The following is a 22,934-nucleotide window of genomic DNA, read 5'->3' as shown; positions in this document are numbered from 1 at the left end:
TAATGTGAACAGAAAGACTGTTTATTTGCTTTACAATATTATCTTGGTTACATTCGTATATATAAACTTTTTTATGTTCTTACAGAATGACAGTGATGTTTTTTTGTTTTTTTTCTTCTTCAGATTGCATACCTAGAAAATTAAAGGAATACATGCATCCAAACATGAACAGCATTAAAAGGAGCGACTTTATATAACAAGTAGAAATTCACAACCGCGAGCTCCGCTCAGCCTCATTCCTCAGTCAGAGGAATATGACGACTCAACACATATTACTGCAATTTAAAACGCCTTCCATTTCAGACGTGTGATTTTCAGCTATTTTCCTGTGGTTAACAAAACGAGTTTGTTCTCTCATTAACACGAGAGCGCAATAATACTAAATAATAAAATAAAGATATAACAACTGTTGAACTTCACTGTTGCAATGGAAACAGGAAAGACAACCTTTTAAAAAGGTCGTGGAAAGTGCACTTAGTGGGTCCGCCCAGCACAGGCCCCGTCCCGACAAACACCGCCAGTTCCCTCAAATGACACAAACGCCCTTCAAGTGACCGGTCGCGTCAACGCGCTGCGCCCTCGCCGCTGACGGTGTTTGCGGACGGGGCCGAGTCCCAGCTGCATGGAGCAGTGAACATCTGCCTCTTTTCTCCTCCTCCCTACACTTCTCCCCTGGAATGTGCAGCACATGTATGAATGTACGACGCGTCGGAGCGTCGCCACGACGTTCGCCCCTGGAGACGGGAAATGTAGTGCGGAACCTCGCACTTTACATGTGAGAATGTTCCGTCTTCACAAGCACAACAAATTTAATTGAAAACGATGCCAGAATCAACAGAAATTTTATTTACCAATATATGGTATGAACTAAAAACGAACACTTAAAACTTAGTAGTTTTTACTGGCCAAGTAAAGATGACACTGGAGTCTAGAATCAAGTCTCATCTTTTTCACAGGCGAGGCCCCGGGTGTTAATTCAGATCAGATTATTTGCGCGCGCACACACACACACACACACACACACACACACACACACACACTAGTGGCCAAGTGCAGGGTACTGGGAGCAGTAATCTACATGGGAGGGCTCTGATGACGGACTATTGGCTTTTACAGCATTTTGACAAGATGAAACGTCATGTGCCAATGATTTGTCTCCACAAAATGAGGAGGAAGCTCTGGACTCATGATAGTGTGCATGGCTATATAAAACATTTTTAAAAAAGAAAGAGAAAAAAGAAGAAAAACACTTTCCTTGATCTCCAAATACAAAACAAAAAAATAGAGACATGACTACAAGGTTAACATATAAAACGTAATCGACGTGTCAACAGAGATGAAGGAAATGTAGAAAAGGTAAAGACTATACTGAACAACTGAAGAATAGGGGGAAAAAAAAGGCATTTAAAGATTATGTTAAAGATGAGAAATAGCGACGGCGATGATTGTAATGCAGGAGTTGGTCTGGTATGAAGACAGGAATAGAGAGAGAGAGAGAGAGAGAGAGAGAGAGAGATCTCTGTATTGAAGACGTCCTGAGAGTTGACCCTCCTGGTATTCACACCTCTGGGACAGAGTGGTCCATGGCTGACCGCAGGAGGCCGGTCGACATTCTGATGAAAGAAAGAAAAACCAGTCAGTGAAGCTGTATATTTTTGCTACGTCATCATTCAGCGTCGTCACTGAAGCGGCTCGTTTCTGGCTCAGAAGTGTCCGACAACATTGTGGAGGGACGAAAACCTCCAGAGAAATAAAACGTCCGTCTACTTTTCCTTCCGCTGGACCCGGTCCGTTCGTTAATGCGCTCGGAGAAGTCTCCATGGGAAATCTATCGCACCGCGTCCACGTTGTCGAAATCAGCTGAGGCATCGAACATCTTTTAGATGACCAAGCTGCGCTTTCTGTTGTCCGACACAACAATCTGACAACAGTAATTGTCATCGTCCCATGATAGAATATCACGGTTTCATTTGGAGATAGGGTCCCTTCCATAATGTTGTCAGACACTTATAACAACAACCGGATCCTGTCAGTCTAAAATAAGCACTTTTAGTGGATGTAAACTGAAGGTGCGCAGTTGTCCGATGCGATTACATTGTCGCCGTCTCCAGCGCACTTCCTCCAGTCCTACCTCTTAATCATGTGCTCGTAGATGAACTTGGGCATGATGGTGATGGTCATGGCGGCCGGTGAGGTGGTCAGGATGTCCTTGATCTGAGAATCCTGCGATATTCACACAGGAACATGTGACATGTGAGGACCTCATGTGGTCAATGGGTTACCTCATTGTAGCGTTCTCAACCCTTGTGCGTCAACTAGGGACATGTAGTTTAAACAATCTTTGATGATTTTAGCGATGCTCTTGCATACGGCATACATTTTGAAAGTTAAACTTTGGCTCCTATAAATAAATTAAAAAAGCATAAAATCATACATTCTATTAAACCAGGCTTTCATCTAGAGCCCTTGCTTTAAAGTTGTATTTTTTACCTGAGCCATTTTCTCATGTTTGCCCTGTGCGACATGGTAATTAGGGCCTAATCGTGCTATTTCTTGTCAGTGGGTCTCAAAAAATCCTTTAAAAATAGTTATTTTGTGTAAATTCATAAACTGAATTAGATATATTCTATATTAAATCAGACACTGATGTGCCGTGTATTACATATTTTTAAACCAACAATGCTTAGCGTTGGTTAGGGGGCACATAATGGAAAAAAGGTTGATAAAAAGTGGCATATTTTTTTCATTTAATCTGACACTGCACAAAATCTACTTAATTATTGTCATTATTATATAGCCTAGACTGTGAATGCACTTAGAATACAAAAATTACTACATTTGTGTGTGTGCTTTTCCCCCCATAACATCAATGGCATAAAGTAAACAAACAGGCATTTAAAATGGTCAAATTAAAAATAAAAATGCTTTTCCTTTTCCCAAAGGGATGCACAAGGGTTAAACATTCAGACTGAGGACACACTCAAAGCCTGCGTCACAGAGCGGGATGAAACCGCACGCCAACAGAGAAAACACAAACTAAAAGGCTACTAATCACCTTGTAACATCACATTCGGATTTGGGAGCTGCTGAATGCTTCACTTACTTACAAATGCTGCACGCTCCCACGTTACACTACTTTCTGCCAGCAGCAACCCCAACGCAAAAATCACTATTAGCCAAACATTCTATACACATTTTTCTGTATGTACTCTGATGTTTATAAAGCTCAATCTGCCTTATTTGATAAAAACACTATAGATAGAGAAACAAGTGTCTGACCTTGAGTCCAATAACGTTTTGTCCATTGATCTCACAGATGAAATGATCAGTCAGCATTCCATTGCGGGCAGCAGAGGCATCCTTGACCAGTGAGGTGATTTTACCAGACTTGTAGATGAAGCCCACGTGGCCCGAGCTGTCTTTGTGCATGGTGACGGTGCGCTGAAACGGCCTATAGATAGAGATAGATAGATAGATAGATAGATAGATAGATACGATTAGAAATCCACTGGTGCACAGCCTCGTTTTATTGAACATTTATTGTAGCAGTATATCTGTAAATGTATAATCATAATCAAGAAAACATTAAAAACATATAGGAACACACAAGATAAAGAAACTCTATTTGATATGTTTGTGAACACAAAACTAAACCGTGAGCTGAGCAGCAAAGTGCATGTGACGGAGCCGCCAGCAGAGGGAGCCAAACAGTTTGAGCTTCTGCACTGTAAGTGTGAACCACGAGTCTGTATGGACCAATCAAAGCTCACCTGTCCCTGACCACGAGCTCAATGCGGGTCTCGGCTGCGGCCTTCAAGGCCTTGTGGGCCTTGTCCACGCTCAAGCCAGCACAGTTCTGTCCGTTGATCTGAAGGACCTGGTCTCCGAAACGTAGCCCGGCCAGGGCCGCAGGGGAGTTCGCCTGCACCAGCTGGATAAACACCCCCTGAGAGACGACGCGGGAAACAGATAAGATGTTCAAAATGAGTCCAAGGAGCGGATGGAGAGACGGAGGTTGGTGGTGGAGACAAAAACAAAAAGAGCAACTAAAGAGGAAGGGAGGCAAGGACACGGCGGGGAGTGAGAGAAAAGGCACTTCTCTCACGGAACCAACAGAAGGCAAACAATTCTTTGAAAGATTAATTAGTTACACTCGACGCCCATGCAATATAAGGAAATGATATGATTGACGTGAGCGCCCTGTTAAATCAAGCGTGCCGTGTCATTGGATCCGCACGCCGATCTCCATCCAGTACTCTGAATCTTCTCCAATTCACTTCATGTCATTTCTAAAGGCTGCCAACTGTTTTAGTGCAACTCAACACAACTTTGACATGACTGTGGATTTCATCCACCATCTCCCACATTGGATTAACATTAGGAAGGAATGCTTTCTTTAAGTACGTTCATACAGCATATAATATAAAATAAATACAGAATTTTATGTTAACGAAATTCAAGACACGAGAGCAACTTTTTGTGTAGCGGATCAAATTGATTTGCCTATAAATAAACAAAACCGCCCTGACAAGTATTGTCAGAAACGTATTGGCAAGACCTTGCCCTAAACAGAAGGTCACAGGGTTGGTGTACGTATTCAGAGTTTGAGCCTGATCGTGTGTGGGAGAGGAGCAGAGGTCGTGGGGGTGCTGAATAACACGCCCGTCAAAGAGTGAGTGATGCTGACTCACGTTGTCGATGGCTCTGAGCCGGAGCCCCACCTTCCCGTCTTGGTCCTTGCAGAGGATAATCTCCCGCAGTCCCGGGCGGATCTCTGCCCTCCTGATGCCGACGTCCGCCCCCGTCACGGGCCGCACCATCCCCCCCACACCTGAGAGGGAGGGCACCGCTACTTGCTGAGGAGGAGGAGAAGAGGGGGAGGCAGACAGCGTGGAAGGTGAAGAAAGTATTAGAGGTGGGTTGAGAGAGAGAACAAGAGGGAAATTGAGTGGGGGTGAGATGGAGGCGAGAGGAAGAAAGGATTAACGAGGCATGTTGCATTAAAATTCAGCTCGAGATAATAACTTTTTTTTTTTTAAATAAAAAGTGCTGCACTGAATAAAAGGCACGTGGGAGGATTACATTTCAGGGATGCTTTAGGCACTGCTTTGGGAAACTTCCTCATCGATATGCTCTGAACCAAGACAATTTAAAAAATGAAAGGGTCAGCTGGCAGGGAACACAAGGTGGTTCTCTGCCAGCTGACAAGCTCGGACGATGCGAGAGCCTTGACATCTGCCGGATCCGCAAGTACGCACAGATGCACGCACACGCAAATGGAGGGGAGTGAGGAGCTCACACCCTCCCACACTCTGCTCCAGGCCGGCGGTGAGTCACTCGGTGCTGTGAATCTCCAGGAATAAAATACTGCTGCGCTCCGATAGACCGACAGCCCTTACCACCTCCTGAAAACAGGTTCTGGTGGTTTCAAGAGAGGCTTTAATGTGACCAAATGATAAAAAACTGAATTTTGTATGGAATTAAGATATCAATGGGGGGGGGGGGGGGGGGGGGGCGCGCCACTGACTACACACATCAGTTGGTTTACAGGTGTTGGGGAGTACTACTGAGCCTGTAGTTTTTCCAGCAGGGGCTGTGTGACGCCTGATCAACTGACTTACAAGTTTGAACAAGAAAAGAAAAAAAAGAAACCGTTCTTTTGTCTTTCAGGCGCCTGCATGCATCGACACACATCCACGGGATAAACACAACCACGTACATTGTCAGCCGCAGGCAACAAAGACAGGTTCCTCTGGACTTCCTCGCTGTTGAGGACCAGACCCATGTAGTCTCCTAGATCCTCGAGGTCCGGGTACAGGCCTTTGAGAATGGAGAGAGGGGTAGAAGAGAAGGTTAATACTCGAGTCCCGCGATATCAACCGAGTTTTGTCTTTTGAAGTCTGACACACAGATGTAAACAGGAGTAGTATTCAACTTTGGCTTCCGGTTTCACGTCTCTCCGGGCACCCTATAAAAGAAGGAGGGGCCATGAGGTCATTGTGACAGCGTTACATTTTGCATTGGCGTCAGACTTCTTGCTGACACTTCTTTTTAAGTTAATGGAGCAAGCATGGCCAGTCCCACTATAACCCGTCATATGTGTGTTGTCATATCAATGGGAGGATCACGAGATGGTGCAGTGTGTGTGGGGGAGTGTGCACCTCCGTGTCCGTCCACGGCTAATCTCGCTGCATTATATTATTTATGGCCCAGTTATGGCCACATGCTCAAGGACCTCTCGTGGTTGCTTTCTCAAAGCACCGTTTATTGCCTGTTTTATACCTCAGTGACTTTCTGCTGACTCCTCACTCTCTACTCTCCACTCCATGTCCCGTGGCCAGTAGGGGCCTCTGGTGATGACCCAGCCGAGTGCATCTCAGACAGCCCATCTGGGGGGGGAGGTTAGCTAACAGCTAATGGAAGTCCCATTACAGACTGCTGCGTACCTCTCTGTGAATGTGTGCGCAGACACAACAGAAGTGGTCCGACTGGAAATACAATATAATATTTCCTAACGTAGATACACTATAGCACCGTGCAGGTTGATCATATGGATTTATTTACCCTCATTAAGGATCAGGCGGCTCTTGTGCTGCAACCAAAACAAACTAGTTTGAGGGAAATCTCTCGACGTGCCATCAGAAGTCTGTATGCGCTTCAACAAAGCAGATAAACAAGATCAGTCCAGTCTCTCTAAGACATCGACAGGATTGTGTAGAGAGCTGATTATTCCAAACATTATAAATACAATATAAAACACTTTATATCTGAGTGAAAAGTTCAATGTTTATAATCAAACGTGAGCTCACACAATCAGTACGAATATAAAACCAAACATCTTGTCGACAGTCAGATGGTCAGCTACAAACACAAGAGATAACAAATCATTTGGGGCTTCTTACACTTCACAGAACAAGTGTCAACTGAACACAGATTTAACATGTATTGTTTGAGGGGTTATTAAGAATGCAAATAATAACCATAACTCAAAGGTTATATACAAATCAACCAACAACGCCCACATACAACACCAGGAAGTAGCTCAGTAATGCAAAGTCAATACTCATATCAATTTTTATTTTGTATGTTTTAACAACAATGATTGTTACCAGGTGGAGCCAACTCTAAAGTCAACATGTTTGAGTATATTCAACCACATACACACTCCTCCTCTGGTCAAGGTGCAGCACATGAATAAAGACAAACACCCACACAATGTTGGCCAAACATATAAAAGCACAACGATAAGAGATCCTGATTCATCCTGTACTCCTCCACTAGGCCCTAATAAAAAATAAACTAAATGCGTTCATCATTTCAGACCCCGTGGAATGCGTCGCTGAATTTGGTGAAACAAGCAGCACGTCCAATATTCAGAAGCTTTAAACAAACATGAGCGGAGCGCTGTGTAGCCGCGGGGGCGGAGCTCCAGGGTTCTGCAGTCCACTTTTGGCGTCTGGATCCTGGACGCTAACGCTGCATGACATTACAACCAAAACTCGTCTTCACTTCCCTTGAGACAACGGGTAGCCGACAGGAACAGCGCCGCTCCGCCAGAGAAACGCAAGCTGTGAAGGCTTTTTGCCATATCATCACTTTACTGCTCGGGAAAAAACACCTCCCCCAATTAAATCCAAGCTACTTTACAGTTGATCTGGATCCAATATTTCTGACCACCACAAAATTCAAAACAACTTTTGATAGCATAAAATATCTGGACATGAACATGAAAGGAGGAGGCTTGGCGGGACCACGCTCTTTACATAATTACTGGGCAGCTAACGGACGAGTCATGGTATACCGTCAGCATGAATATGAAAATAGAGACGGGCCTGACCTGCGACTGAAAGCAGTTAAAACTCTCCCTCCTCTTTTCATCACCTAGACCTCCGGCTGCTTTGTAGAGGGTTACGTTCATCCTAGGACCAAATCAGGAAGCTTTGTGAGCTTCCAAAACACGTCGATAACCAAAAATCTAATCCTGTTGTCAGGTCTCTGATTCCAGTGGTACGCTACAGTTTTGAACTCAAATTAGTGTTGCTCTGACGTTTTTTGTGGTTTTGTCTTTCTTATAATAAAATATAATTAGTCTCAATGTTACTATCATTACATATAAACATAATTCCTCCCCCTTTTGTTTTGTATAGGGGTGGGGAATTGGGGATGGGTTTTAATGTTAATACCATGTATTTACTTGTGTATGTTTCATCTGCCTTTATTATTGTGTATGCAAAACCACAATCGCTAAACAAAATTGAAAAAAGGCTGCAGCGGTTCGCTCCAGAGACTAATATGCGTCTCTCTCTCTCCTACTGGGAATGTTGGCGTTAGCCGCGGTAGAAGGAAATGTTTGTACCAGTAACAAGTCTCAGACAGGTAAATGTAGTACTACCATACGCTTCCCCTGATATCGAAGTAAACACCAAGCAGTATACAGTTGAGTTGCATATTTTATTAAGTGCTTTTGGGGGCACTTTGTAAGTTATTTCAGGGAATAGTTGGAATAGTAACATCTTTCAGTACGTGTCATATCTAAACCTCATAATGAATCTATTATGGAACCAGGGTGTATTGCACTGGTGCTTCTGAGTAGCTGTGACTTGGTTGTGTAACACAACTATAGCAGGTGGACTGCTGAGGACCAAAGGAAGCACAGAGCTCAGTCTTATGTTTCAGTATGACGGTTCTCAGGGTTTATGAGGTGATTTAAAAACAGCAAATGCAATGTATTGTAAGCCATCTGCCATGGCTGGGGTTCAGTGCTGGTCTAGCTCACCACCCTGGATCTCTCTCTACTACCTCCTCCCTCCTCCCTCCCTCCCTCCCTCCGTCCTTTTCAAATAAACTCCTCCTCCTCCTCCCTTTCTCCCATCATGCCCTGTCCCAGCACAACTGCCAGAGCCAGTCTCCATGGTGACTCGTAGCTAGCTCTGCTGAGGTAAAAACAAAAGAGCACAGGACTTTGCATCCAAACAGAGAAAAGAGAAACTGAATGAGTGAAAAGGGAATCAAAATAAGTAGAAGAGTTGTGTTCCGTAATCTGTAACAGGGCCCCATGCCCATCTTTTACCGACTTTAAATCTTTTGTGGATGCCTCTTTCCTCTTCCTTTCTTCCATCTCAGCCTGGCTTACTGCAAAGTTCATGTCTACTTTCATACAAACTCAGAAAGAAACATTCTCCCCCGAGCGGATTACAATGAGAGAGAAAGAAGAAAGAGTCACAAACACAGAGGGGGAAAAAAGAGTGAAATCATAGCCGCTGTGGGGAACTCATTCACCTCCCCCTCCCCCCTCCTCCCTCCTCCACTACAGAGCTGTTCTTCAATGAACATGCATGTTGCGACATAGGAAATTAGAGTTTTAAGTTAGTAACACATTGAAGGGATGAACTAATCTCTGGGAACTTTCAACGGCGTATGTAAGACTCACTTGATCCTGGCATCCCAGCGGTGGCAAGCTGAGGCTGGTAGGTTCCCTCGGTGATGGCTGGCATGGGGGTGGCAGTCTGGGCAAACTGAGCCTGGGCCTAGAAAGTAATCATAAACGCCAGTCAACTGGAAGTGTACTTTGACATAAAAAGGTAAACACTGGACAAAAGGCTGTGAAACGAGACAGAAAAGACAAGAGAAATGATTGAAGCAGCGTTGTTAAGGAAACATCAATCTTCATTAGAGATGCATGCCCTTTAAAAACATATCCACGTCTTAAACCCTGAAGGAATGGTTTTAAGCATGTGTGAGTTGAGTGTTCTTCAATGCAATTCAAATATAAATGCTGTACTGTGAGTCAAAGCAATACAAATATTGGTAACAAAATTAAGTGATTGCTAGAATACATCTTCCTCCACAACAATGTACCAGGGATTAAAGGCAAAAAAAGGAATTCTTCAATGGTAAAAGTTAATCTGGGAGTTATTTGACATTTATGATTTATTTTGAACTGACGTTCTATTGACTTCAATCGAGTTGGGGGACTCAGAGGAGTTGGACAAAAATCTAGCAGCAGTTTGTCTTGAGGCGTCCTGACGTTTGGTTCCCGACAAGAATAAAGCTTCAAAGCCGTATCCTACATTTCCCATAATGCTCCTGCATAGAATATCTTATTTTTTGTAAACATGCCAAAAAATGTTTTTAAATGGATCAACTACTACACAGTACAGAGATGTTATCTCCAGATAGATGGGTTCACCCTTACCTTGATAACCTTGTCGACCTTAAGGTCCTCGAGGGATGGATACAGGGACATCTTAAGGGGAAAACACAAAAAGCAGTGAGTGAAAGACCTTGAGAAAGGAAGGGTGGCAGATCTGTCTGAGATAACGAGCCAGCCAGATAAGCCTCACCACACCACGGACCGGCATAACCTCACATTACCTCAATGTGATCCATTCCATTTACACTCCAATAAGCTGCATCATATGTTAACAGTGAATACATTGTCTCTGAAAGGGTTGCCACGGGGTGCTGATGAGAATTTTAAAAAAACATCTATGTAGCTGTATTGTGCCTTTCAGCATTCTGTTCATTGTTTTGGTTTTCTGGAGTGACGAAACCAAACCAAACACTGCTTACGTGCCAGACACGAAATGGAACACAGATGAGAGATGTGACAAACAGATGAGGGAAAGAAAAAAGGCAAATATTTAGCAGGTCAAGGAGAGCCAGATGTTCTGCTCAGGATGTGGTAGCACAAACCACAGCTAAGAATGCTTGACATGCACTTCGTGCCCCGTTGTCTCTAGTTATTTGGAAGAAGAAAAACAATATACTAAAAATATATGGGTGCTCTAAAGGTCCATACAATTTAATTCTCAACATCTCCCGTTTGATTAAAGTTGGAACTTAAAGATTGTTGCTTGAAAAATGACAAACTACTTGATGACTAATCAATTATCGGCTAATCATTGCAGCTCTACTCCCAAAACCAGAACGCCATCGCTTTCCCTTCTTTTTACATAATATGTGACCTGGATGTTCATTATATTTTTATATTGAATATTCCCGTCTCCCTTTATTGATAACCCCACCCTGCTCTTTGTATGTCCGATCTTCTTTAAATGACTCGGAGATCCGTTCATTCCAATGTGCTGGTTCTCTGAACTTGTGTCAAACCGAGTTGGTGACCTGCTGTGAGTGAATAAATGAAACGCCGTAAAGGCAAAATCATATTAAAAAGCTAAATTATTGCACTTTACGTTTGCCAGTCAGACGCAAAACGGATTTCTTCACACTGTGCTAACAGTGTGTCGCTGACTCACCATCATAATCATAAGACATGTGAACTATTACGCAATAAATAAAAGGGAAATAAAACGAGGAGGATGACAGTAGAAAAAAAACGGCAGACATGAGCAGCCTCCACCCAATGACAGACGCAAAAGAAGGCGATATGAAATATTATGTTGTGTCAGGTAAAAAAAAGAAGATCTGACTCACTTCCCTTTGTATTAATTGACCCCATCACATACGAGTTCCACAAACTAACTGCTCCAAAATAACCCATCGCAGAAAAAAAGCCCAATCAAATATGAGTGCACGCTAAAGTACCATTCATTTTGACACCAAAACAAAACAAAAGCAAGAGTCCCTAAAATAAGCAAATCATTCTGACGACAACTACATCCCAGCCACTCTCCCAGCTACTACTCTAGTCTGTTATTCTCAGTCCTCACAGACAAGAGCACCACTGTGCAAGGGGACACAGAGGAGCATCTCAATAGCTCCCCAGTGTTTACTTTGTGTGTTGGTTGGTTTGCTCTCTTGATATCCCTCCCTCATTTGGACTAGCTGGCTGGAAGTATATGTGAATAAAGCCCAAGAATAAGTTTGGGCATCTTTTTGCAATGATATAATCTAATCCTTGAGTCACTTCTGCTGCAGCGGTTCACATGAAGTGGAAATGTGTGGAGACATTTTCCTACATTTGTGTATAAACAGGAGGAGAGAACACTGGGGGATAAAAAGCGTGGCGAGCATTTGTCATCAATGTATTCCCCGTTGCTACTCAGCCTGAAAAGTATGTTGGGAGCTGGTGAATGAAACGCTTTGGTGGAGACTGGAAAGGAAAGAGAGGGCTAACTTCAGTAAGCCCGAACAAAATGGTTAGATACAAGAATGTGGTCTCCTTGGCAGCTTATTCCGGTCTATTGACATGGCCGGTGTTACGGTTTAACAGGCGACCCTGTTAACTGGCGACTTTTCACGTATAGCTGTCCTCGTGAAAGCCGCTTGGTTTAATTTTGTAATGAAGTGTCAACACCTCATATATATATATATATATATATATATATATATATATATATATATATATATATATATATATATATAAATAACTTAAACAATGCGGCATTCACGAGGGCAGCTACGCGGAACAGATGTCTGCACTGCTCCGCACTGACCCACGCCCTTTCTGCTGGACCCCCGAAAACGGGCCACGTTGTCGCGCACGAGCTTAGACGTGACGTGCGAACAGCACACCGGTATTCTCTATAAGAAGTGAGGCAGCTAACTTTACTGTATTAAAAGCTCAAAACAACACGGGCTCAAAAACAACACACGGGGCTTAACTAGCTGACGCCAGCGGGGATCAAAACTAAATCGCGTTCACTTCTAGTTTACAGTCTAGTATTGAGGCGAACGTATTGTCTTTAGGGAGGAGGCGGTGTCGTGTGTCCGTGTAACAAAATTAAATGTCGTAAATCGACGCGGCGCCTCAGCCATTAAAATGAACCGCTGGTGTAAGCGGACAGACAGTTCTAGAAGCTCGTCGAGGCCAGTCGACATTAGAGCACGTTGATGGATATGAAAAGGGAGACAAAACTAGCGACCTTCAGCCCACCGAGTCGCCAAAGCAGACCGTCTTTGTTCCGACATAAACAGCGAGGAAGCAACTTGCTAGCGTTAGCCGCATCCTTAGCTCGTTAGATAACTAACGAAACCGTTACCGCCGGGGTAAGGTTTGGCACGACGGTTAGGAACAAACGGGCTCACCTTGAATGTGTTGCTTGTAAAACTAGCGCAGACAACAACAGGAACAACTTCGGAACCTCAGACAGCAGCAAACTCCTTTGTTTTTTTTGTTTCTTCCTTCCTCGCTCTTCTTCTTCGTCGCGCTGAAGGGGAATTCTGGAGTGATGTCACTGCTGGCTTCCTGGTTCCGCGAACCACGTCAATCAATGTTGACGTTTTAAGCCACGCCTCGTATCGGTCACATGCGTTTACTTTTGTTGGACTCACCGTGACGGTGTTTTGCGAGAAACCATCACCGCGTGATAATCACCACGACCGGCCTGAGATAGGAGGGGCCCGGGTTGAGGTAAGTTAGTGTACAAGCCAGATCTATGTGGCAGCTGATGAGCCCACACCAAATATGTACAATGCCCTTATGATATATCCTGTTCCCTGGGAATAGTTTTTTTTGTACTGTATTTTTATGTTTTCACGAGGAGTATGGATCATTATATTACATAACATGTTATTTAGCTGACGCTTTTATCCAGAGCGACTTACAATAAGTGCATTCAACCATGAGAGTACAAACTCAGAACAACAAGAGTCAAGATGCTCATTAACTCCTTGATTGATTGATTCCAGTGTCCGCCATATAACACCCAACTAACCTAACATGGCTTCATTGTAAGAAAAAGCTTTGCACTAAAAACATAATGATAATAGAGAAATATCATCAACAAAATATAATTTAAGTTTCAAAAGGAAAAGTACTCATTTTGCAGAATGATATTTTAGTCTTAATTAGTGATATTAAATGCGCATCTATGCATTAAAATGATATCAATATATAATAATAATTCACCTTCTTATATAATGTACTATTAATATGCAATATATACAAATTATTAAAGACACTAGACAGTAACCAGCAGGATGAACAAAAGCCCAACATATTGGTTAATCTCTGATATCCCTTCTTCCAGTGTAACTTCTTTTTATATATATATATATATATATATATATATATATATATGCATATAACCTGTATAAAACCTTGATCAGAGTTTTCTTTCTCAGTCATCGAAGGGCACCGATTTCAAGCTACCAATTTTATAAGTGATGACCGTACAGAATGCAAATCTGGCCTTTTACATTATGGAAATCACGCAGCCTACAGTCAAAAACGTTCCAGTGCGGCTTATTTTGATTTTTTAAACCCTTTGATCGTTTGTTTGAACTGAAATCTCAAGATTGAGAGAGTTACTTGAAAACAAATAATTTAGTTTTCATTTTATAAGGGTCTCTGCAGTGATTCAGTATTGAAGTTCCATCAAGTTGGGTGCCTCAAATAATATATATATATATATATATATATATATATATATATATATATATATATAACACACACATGTTTTATATGTTCCAGCGGATCGAGGAGAAACCTCCTTCAGTCACACATCATCTTTTTCTTGGAACACCTCAGTGCTGAATTAAAGGGTAGTGACAACCTCCTTTATAATATTTGGCGAGCCTTCCCTGAATATCTCCATGGGGATCTTGTTGGCCTACTGTTTTTTGGTTTTTTTTTTTTTTAGGTGTACAAAAATGTGTATAACTAATTTGTTGATTCATGTTTTGTGCTATCTGGCCTTGTTGCTGTGGAAAGAGAAAATAATAAAATATCATTTAAAACAGAAACAGAAAAAGTAAGTGGAGAGCACTTATTTTATTTTAAATGTCATCATTGGTTTAGTCTGCATACAGTAACGTATCAGCAAATAACTACACAGTACAGAGCGTGGACTGCTGCCGCACCACTTGCAGCGTGGCCAATATGTAACATCACGGCCACGTCAACAGCTGACAGCTAGGCCAGCATCGTCCTTCATTAAACTCCATTTAAAACTATTTGAGATACAAAACCACTACGATGCCCAAGAGTCAGCTTCTTTGTCTACCACAACACTGACTTTGCAGTTAGGCAGTGTGGTACTTCACTGACACTGGGGATCCAAAAAAAAAGAAGAAAAAAAACAATTTGACAAACAATGTCTAACATCATATGTTCTACATTAGCTTCGTTGATTCTCAGAGATAGAAATCTTGGCATCTGATAAATACATGATTGAAGTTGTTGCACAAAATAACGGGGGCGGTCACAATTTGATTCCTCAACCCCCTTTTTGTCAATTTCAAGTATTTCCCATTTATTTTGTATTTATTTATTTTTTTTACTAAGAAAAAAAAAATCATCCAATTGACGTGCGTCAACGCAAATCCTATTCTGCACGGTTCGATTGGTGTATGGCTTTAAATGGGGTTTAAAGACAAGGCGAGATAAGAAGGCGATAACAATGCAAATCAGATGCAAAGCTTTGGACGTGTAACGTACTAATTGGGATTTCTTTCCGGTCGGGCCTTGAACATGCAGACAGGGCGAGGTAGTAACCGTGTGTCTGAAGATGTAGGCACACAGAACTATCTACAACCGCGATTGGTTCGCTCTTTGTGCTCCTGTCTAGCTCCCACCTCAAACGGCCGCTTCATGTAGCAAAACTCAGTTCCTGCGTTGCATTCCCTCCCACGACTTGCCACTCCACTACAGACGGCCACTAAACTCAACGCTAAGCCCCGTCTCCCTCTTACAGAAACTCGCTCCACTCTGATTTTCAGCCGGATAGGGATACAAATGTGTGCTTTTTCGTTTTATATATTTGTACACTTCTTTTTTTTTTTCCCGTTCCTGTAGTACGACAAAGCGTTGCCTCGCGAGAGATGAATGTCGCCGCTAGAGGTTTCATTGGTATTTTGTACTTCTCCGCGTCAACCATGCACAACTCAACACTTGGATTAAAAACAGAGAAAATGAAAGCGCAAAAATGCGAAAGAATTCAAGACGTGGAGGTTCGTGAGGTCAAGGCCCATGGTTCTTGATTCTTGGGGAAGATAGATATGGTGGAAAATAGAATTCACTCAGTCACAGAGGCAAAATAACACAAACTGTCCGTAGTTTGAATGACATAAGTAGTGGAACTGTAGACTCAAGCCTCGTATTGGATGAAGTGCAGACTTTCCTGGCTTCTCTCCGGGTTACCCAGGTAGGAAGCCACCTGTGAAGACAACGAGGGGGGATATTTAGGATTAGAGCACAAAGGACGGAACCACTGACCAGTGTTCAATCTAATGCATTTGTCATGCAGTCATCGTTGAATGTGTAGCAGATATAAAGCAGAACTAAGGAGTTCCTTCAGTGACGCATACGGAAATATATTTCTTGATTTGGTGAAGAGACAAAGAAATAAAGCAATTTCAAATATTTGGAAAAGTTAGTTTTTTCCTGCCTCGTGAAATATTTCCATAGTGGTTTTGTTTTCAACAATGGTTATTGTGACTCCATCTGCTTTGAGGCATCTACATCTCGAGTGAACTAAAAACGGTATAGATGTAAAATAATGCCAAATGCTTTGGTTGAAAACACACTAAATGGATCTAACATTTGTACGAAGCTCATCTCGACCGCTGTCCAGAGCGCTGATCTTGAGACAATCCTGGGAGTAATATATACCAAGCAAGCACAGTCAATCACAAAAAGACGACAGTGATTTGCAATATTAACTTTACATCACTAAAGATTGTCAGACTGGATCATATTAACCTAACTAACTGATAGTTAGCAAGCTAGCTAGCTTGGAGAGCTGTTTCCCTCTTCAGTAAGATTGTGGTGTTCAGTAGGTGTAGTTGTGGTGTAGTGTAGTTGTAGGGGTGGTGTAGGTGTGGTGTGGTGTAGTGTAGTTGTATGTGTAGGTGTGGGTTTAGGTGTAGTTGTGGTGTAGGTGTAGTGTAGTTTTAGGTGTGGTTTAGGTGTAGTGTAGTTTTAGGTCTAGTGTAGTTTTAGGTTTGGTGTAGTGTAGTTTTAGGTTTGGTGTAGTGTAGTTTTAGGTCTGGTGTAGTGTAGTTTTAGGTTTGGTGTAGTGTAGTTTTAGATGTGGTTTAGGTGTAGTGTAGTTAGGTGTGGTTTAGGTGTAGTGTAGTTTTAGGTCTAGTGTAGTTTTAGGTTTGGTGTAGTTGTAGTGTAGTTTTAGGTGTGGTTTAGTTTTAGGTGTGGTTTAGGTGTAGTGTAGTTTTAGGTCTGGTGTAGTTGTAGTGTAGTTTTAGGTTTGGTGTAGTGTAGTTAGGTGTGGTTTAGGTGTAGTGTAGTTTTAGATGTGGTTTAGGTGTAGTGTAGTTTTAGGTCTAGTATAGTTGTAGTGTAGTTTTAGGTTTGGTGTAGTGTAGTTTTAGGTTTGGTGTAGTGTAGTTAGGTGTGGTTTAGGTGTAGTGTAGTTTTAGGTCTGGTGTAGTTTTAGGTGTGGTTTAGGTGTAGTGTAGTTTTAGGTCTGGTGTAGTTTTAGGTGTGGTTTAGGTGTAGTGTAGTTTTAGGTCTGGTGTAGTTGTAGTGTAGTTTTAGGTGTGGTTTAGGTGTAGTGTAGTTTTAGTTGTAGTGTAGTTTTAGGTGTGGTTTAGGTGTAGTTTTAGGTGTGGTGTAGGTGTAGTGTAGTTTTAGGTCTGGTGTAGTTGTAGTTTTAGGTTTGGTGTAGTGTAGTTTTAGGTGTGGTTTAGGTGTAGTGTAGTTTTAGGTGTGGTGTAGGTGTAGTGTAGTTTTAGGTCTGGTGTAGTTGTAGTTTTAGGTTTGGTGTAGTGTAGTTTTAGGTGTGGTTTAGGTGTAGTGTAGTTTTAGGTCTGTTGTAGTTGTAGGTTTAGTGTAGTTTTAGCTGTAGTGTAGTTGTAGGTGTGGTTTAGGTGTAGTGTAGTTTTAGATGTGGTTTAGGTGTAGTGTAGTTAGGTGTGGTTTAGGTGTAGTGTAGTTTTAGGTCTGGTGTAGTTGTAGTGTAGTTTTAGGTTTGGTGTAGTGTAGTTAGGTGTGGTTTAGGTGTAGTGTAGTTAGGTGTGGTTTAGGTGTAGTGTAGTTTTAGGTCTAGTGTAGTTTTAGGTTTGGTGTAGTGTAGTTAGGTGTGGTTTAGGTGTAGTGTAGTTTTAGATGTGGTTTAGGTGTAGTGTAGTTTTAGGTCTAGTATAGTTGTAGTGTAGTTTTAGGTTTGGTGTAGTGTAGTTTTAGGTTTGGTGTAGTGTAGTTAGGTGTGGTTTAGGTGTAGTGTAGTTTTAGGTCTGGTGTAGTTTTAGGTGTGGTTTAGGTGTAGTGTAGTTTTAGGTCTGGTGTAGTTTTAGGTGTGGTTTAGGTGTAGTGTAGTTTTAGGTCTGGTGTAGTTGTAGTGTAGTTTTAGGTGTGGTTTAGGTGTAGTGTAGTTTTAGTTGTAGTGTAGTTTTAGGTGTGGTTTAGGTGTAGTGTAGTTTTAGGTGTGGTGTAGGTGTAGTGTAGTTTTAGGTCTGGTGTAGTTGTAGTTTTAGGTTTGGTGTAGTGTAGTTTTAGGTGTGGTTTAGGTGTAGTGTAGTTTTAGGTCTGTTGTAGGTGTAGTGTAGTTTTAGCTGTAGTGTAATTGTAGGTGTGGTTTAGGTGTAGTGTAGTTTTAGATGTGGTTTAGGTGTAGTGTAGTTAGGTGTGGTTTAGGTGTAGTGTAGTTTTAGGTTTGGTGTAGTGTAGTTAGGTGTGGTTTAGGTGTAGTGTAGTTAGGTGTGGTTTAGGTGTAGTGTAGTTTTAGGTCTGGTGTAGGTTTAGGTGTAGTTGTAGTGTAGTTTTAGGTCTGGTGTAGGTTTAGGTGTAGTGTAGGTTTAGGTGTGGTGTAGGTGTAATGTAGCGGCTGACTAGTGCTCTCTCTCTCTCTGTTGGTAAATGCTGCTAATGGCTGTGTAACGTAGCCAGTTATTGAGATGAAATAGCTACAGTTGTGTGTTAAGCTCAACAACCTTCAACAACCTGTAGTTGGCGCACTATAGGATTAGCAGTAGCATGTTAGCCGACGTTATTTGATGACTGACTTTCCCCCCATGCCACAGGAAGTAAAACTAACAGGTAACAAGGAGATGGCCCGTTGCTGCCGGTTACTTACACAGAAAAAAAAGAAAAAGAAAAAAAACCAGGCTGTGAATTTGTTTCATTCCAAACCCAGCAGCTCGACGTCAAAGATGAGGGTGGCGTTGGGAGGAATGATGCCCGGGTGGCCTTTGTTTCCGTAAGCAAAGTCAGGTGTGCAGGTCAGCTGAGCCCTTTGACCAACACTCATCTGGAGGGAGGAGGAGAGGAGAGAGACAACAGGGGGGTCATGTGGAACAGCTTCTCTTTCCAACTATGCTTCCTTCTTTCTTAATCTACTCCTCCACTCTTTATTGCACAATATTTGATGTCGCAAACCAACATTTTTAAGCAGATGCCTTACTGAGATATTAAAAGGCGTTTTAACCTATATACACAGCACATTTTGAGTGAAAAACTAGCAAAAAAAACCCAGCAAAGACAATTTGTTACAGCCTGTTTTGCTCATATTTACTAAGGTGATTCTGGAGGGCACTGTAACCCGGAGCATGTCAACTCTACCCATTTCTGAAGGGAAGAATGAGAGACGAAACTAAAATTTTCAGTCTCAAAGCTTGAAGGGAAGGGCATAAGTGACATCCAGGTCTCTGGCCTACCTGCACTACACCCTCTTCCCAGCCGCGGATCACTTCCTGCTTGCCGATCTTGAACCTGAAAGGCTTGTCCCTGTCGCGGGACGAGTCAAACTTGCGCCCGTCCGTCAGGGAGCCTGCGGGGACACAAGGGGGACGGAGGAGAGTCAGGGAGAAAGTGAGGGAAAAACATCCAGCCATTACCCCCAAGCATGCACAGCACCACGGGAGTCATCATCACTTCCTGCATGCAGGAAACACGAGCAGCCCAGATAATGATAGACAAAATACTGGCTCTGTAAACTGTATTTATAACATTGTATAAAAAAGAAAAAACAAATACATCGCCAACATCCATCTTCCCCTGCTGTGTGTATATTGAGAACGCAAATGAGAGGATCCCAAGGATCTCCGAGATAGCCGCCGCAGCTGTCTGCAGGGTGGGTTTCAGAGTGACAGTCTGGGAAAACGCAAGCATCGGTCCGCAGAATATCCCCCACCCCCAAGACTATTCACGCCAGCAATATTACTGTTAGTAGCACCGCCAAGGAAGGCAGCGTGTGATGGTTTGGCGTGATGCGACTGTGTGTGCCTGTGTGTGTATTGAGGGCGAAGGTGGCAAGATGAAGCCTGTAATCCAGGCGGGCGGGAGCGGCCGCCCTGTCCTCTTCTTGCACATTCTCTGCCTGAGCTGAAAGGACCGACCCAAAGCATAAAAAGCCGATGAGGCCATTTCAGTAACAAACTGTTAAACATTTTTAAAAACAGGGTCTATTTTCCTGTTGGCAGAGATTTAAAAAAAATACCCCTTCCCCCACCAAACCCAAGTTTTGATCTTCACTTTGACGTCGGCATTTTTTCTTTTTTAAGGCTCGTGTAATGAAATATCCTGTTTCAAGTTACAGGCTGACAGGAAGGGCCCAGAGAGGATGTCCTGCAGTTTGTGTGCAATATTTTTGAAAACAACAACAAAGAAGACGCAGACGAATGCTAAAAAAGAAATTAAAATTAAAAAAAAAAAGACATGCACGGGGCCCCAAAATCAGAGCGTGTTACATAATCTTGAGAGCTGTTTTTCTTTATTTACTGACCGAAGTCCTATATGGGGTGGGGGGGTCTCATTTAAACATCATGTGTCTTTGGAGCCAAAGAAATTACAGGATAATACAGTAAATGGGCCAGACGCTTATAATCCGCTCAACTGAACCAACCCCCCCAAACTCTAACAAAGACAGAAAAGCGCTGGAAATCAGACGGGATTTAAGACCCCTCTGTCTGTCTGTCTGTCTGTCTGTCTGTCTGTCTGTCTGTCTGTCTGGGCTTCTGATTGAACCCTGCGGCGGTATCCGTCTGCATCTCTCTCTCTCTTTGGGGGGTAATTCTCCAGACACAGCATATTATCCGCTGATGACTAGACTAGAGCGCGCATCGTTATTATTTTTAATGTTTCCACGCAGTGATGAATCCGGTGCGCTGTCCCCGGGACGGACAGCCAGCCGCCGATTCCCGGTGCTCTGGAAACAACCGCTACCGAGTCATCTGGAGCACAAAATGTGCGAGAACATTTCTGGGGAAGGGGTTACATTTCCATGCAGACTGTCAGTCGAGCCTCTTGGCCGTTCTGATAAATCACTGCCTGGATACAATAAAAAAAAGTGCACCAGTATCGCTATAATAAGGTTATTATGGGGCTTTACAGTGTCTGCCGCGATGCTTACAGGATTACCACGCGTGTCCTGCTTTCCATACGGGTGTGTGTGGCGAGACAGTTGCCCACAGCCGTCACTCCACTTGCGCCGCCCTGGTGCGAGTATAAATAACCAAACGGGAGCTGCGAAATGTGCAGCGTGTGTGGAGCAATAAGTTTGTTCTTATTTAAAACTCACCGACATAATGCACCACGCACGTCTGTCCTTTTTTGGGGAAAGTCCTTCCTGTGGAGGAAACCAGAAGAGAGAGAGAGGCGCTCAATATAAACGGGGCTTTACGACGCAATCGAGGCGGCGCTTCTGCCCGCGGCGTGCATCGGGCTGGCGCTCTACGGTGCTCTGCGGAAACAGAATAAAGTGCAAAACAGGCACGAACACAGGCGCGTTTCATTTCTGTGCAAGTAGTTTTTTTCTCTCTTTTTTTTATTTTTTTTTACCGTCTCCCGGGGTGATAGTCTCGATCTCGACTCCCATTTCAGCGCTGTGTTCTGGAGAGATGTCCCTGCGCCCCGCTCCGCTTCCTGCAGTCCGTGTGCCTGTCTGTCTGCGTGTCTGTCTGTCTGTCTGTCTGCTCCACCAGCGGATGTTCTCAGCTCTCTCTCTCTCTCTCTCTCTCTCTCCGGCTCTCTGCAGGGAGACCAGCGTCATCGGCGTAAATTGTACAACTCCACTTCCGCCCGCAACCTTCAAAGTAAAACCCGTAGAGAGAGAAGGGGGAGGGGGGGGGTCATATACTACATGGGCCCCCTGGCGGCCGTAGTGGAGGCCCACAACAACATTAATCATGCAGCTATAAAGCAAATGATATCTGGTCTGTCTGTTACGTTTGTGCCCGCGAGTAACCCCAACCCGGAAGTGTGTTTGTGTTTCGGGATTTGGAGCGCGAGACAAAACGCTGTCTTCCTTCTCTTTTCGCCTGTGTCTCTAAATTGGGAAGTCGGTACTCAAAATGTCTTTGAGTAAAACTGTGAGTTAAACTATCAACGCAGTGCAGTCAAGGTCCCCACATTAAGAGGGGAAGAGACGCGGTGTACTTAAATGTTCTTCCGGGAAGTTGATGTGGTTTCCTTGGTGTGTTCCCGGCCGTTCATGGTGGAGCTTTCAACCTACGATGCTGGCTAGTTTAACGAATAATTATGCAATTTGTCACGTGATTTTGGGGATTTTTGTAAATTATAACAGGGTAGAATGAGTTGGAGTAATAACAATTATTCAATATGTTTCATATCTAAAGACCGTAATAAATCTATAGAGGTTTTGGGGGCCCTTTCTAATAGTCACTTTTAGCAGGTTCTCTAGAAAGCTGCACGCGACAGCCAACAATTAGCCTGTTCTGAACACACGTGTTTCGCTTTTATTTTGAAGGCACGTTAAAGGATTGTGTTTGTTTTTTTTCTCTTTCTTTTATTTGTGATTATAGTTATCTCTGGGGAGCAGTGTGTCCTTTGTGAGATTGTGTGTTTTTTCCGCTCTGAGATTTCCGTCCAGTCAATAATTCTATAAATAAATAAATGTAAACGAATTAAACTAAATTGAGTGAAACATGTACCGTATAAAAAATACCGTAACACCATGAATAGAAGGTGCATTACATTTCAAGCTGCGGCCGGGTCAAGTCCAATTTGATATAACAAGTCAAAAACTACATTATTGTCGACATATGAAATACAATTATAATAACATGACGTTACACTACTGTACTGTTTTTAATTGAACAATATTACCACATATTCT

General features: G+C 42.9%; 2 protein-coding genes across 2 annotated transcripts; both read right to left on the bottom strand.

Annotated features, from left to right (window-relative positions):
* On the bottom strand, positions 1-13,197 carry sdcbp2 (syndecan binding protein (syntenin) 2). The gene is made up of 9 exons (XM_034536278.1): positions 12,991-13,197; positions 10,196-10,246; positions 9,431-9,527; positions 5,720-5,820; positions 4,692-4,856; positions 3,771-3,946; positions 3,280-3,451; positions 2,132-2,223; positions 1-1,613 (listed from the first exon to the last, which is right to left on the bottom strand). Exons 2-9 carry the CDS (start codon positions 10,244-10,246, stop codon positions 1,559-1,561), a joined length of 909 nt encoding a protein of 302 aa, XP_034392169.1. The 5' UTR covers positions 12,991-13,197; the 3' UTR covers positions 1-1,558.
* A 1,461-nt stretch (positions 13,198-14,658) lies between these two features.
* On the bottom strand, positions 14,659-21,832 carry fkbp1ab (FKBP prolyl isomerase 1Ab). The gene is made up of 5 exons (XM_034537816.1): positions 21,638-21,832; positions 21,378-21,425; positions 19,516-19,628; positions 18,936-19,109; positions 14,659-16,061 (listed from the first exon to the last, which is right to left on the bottom strand). Exons 1-4 carry the CDS (start codon positions 21,672-21,674, stop codon positions 18,981-18,983), a joined length of 327 nt encoding a protein of 108 aa, XP_034393707.1. The 5' UTR covers positions 21,675-21,832; the 3' UTR covers positions 14,659-16,061; positions 18,936-18,980.
* Between the last annotated feature and the right edge of the window lie 1,102 nt (positions 21,833-22,934).

Source organism: Cyclopterus lumpus, chromosome 7 (assembly GCF_009769545.1).
Source record: "Cyclopterus lumpus isolate fCycLum1 chromosome 7, fCycLum1.pri, whole genome shotgun sequence".
NCBI lineage: Eukaryota > Metazoa > Chordata > Actinopteri > Perciformes > Cyclopteridae > Cyclopterus > Cyclopterus lumpus.
Note: the sequence above shows the minus strand (reverse complement) of the source record. Positions and strands in the feature narration are given on the sequence as shown.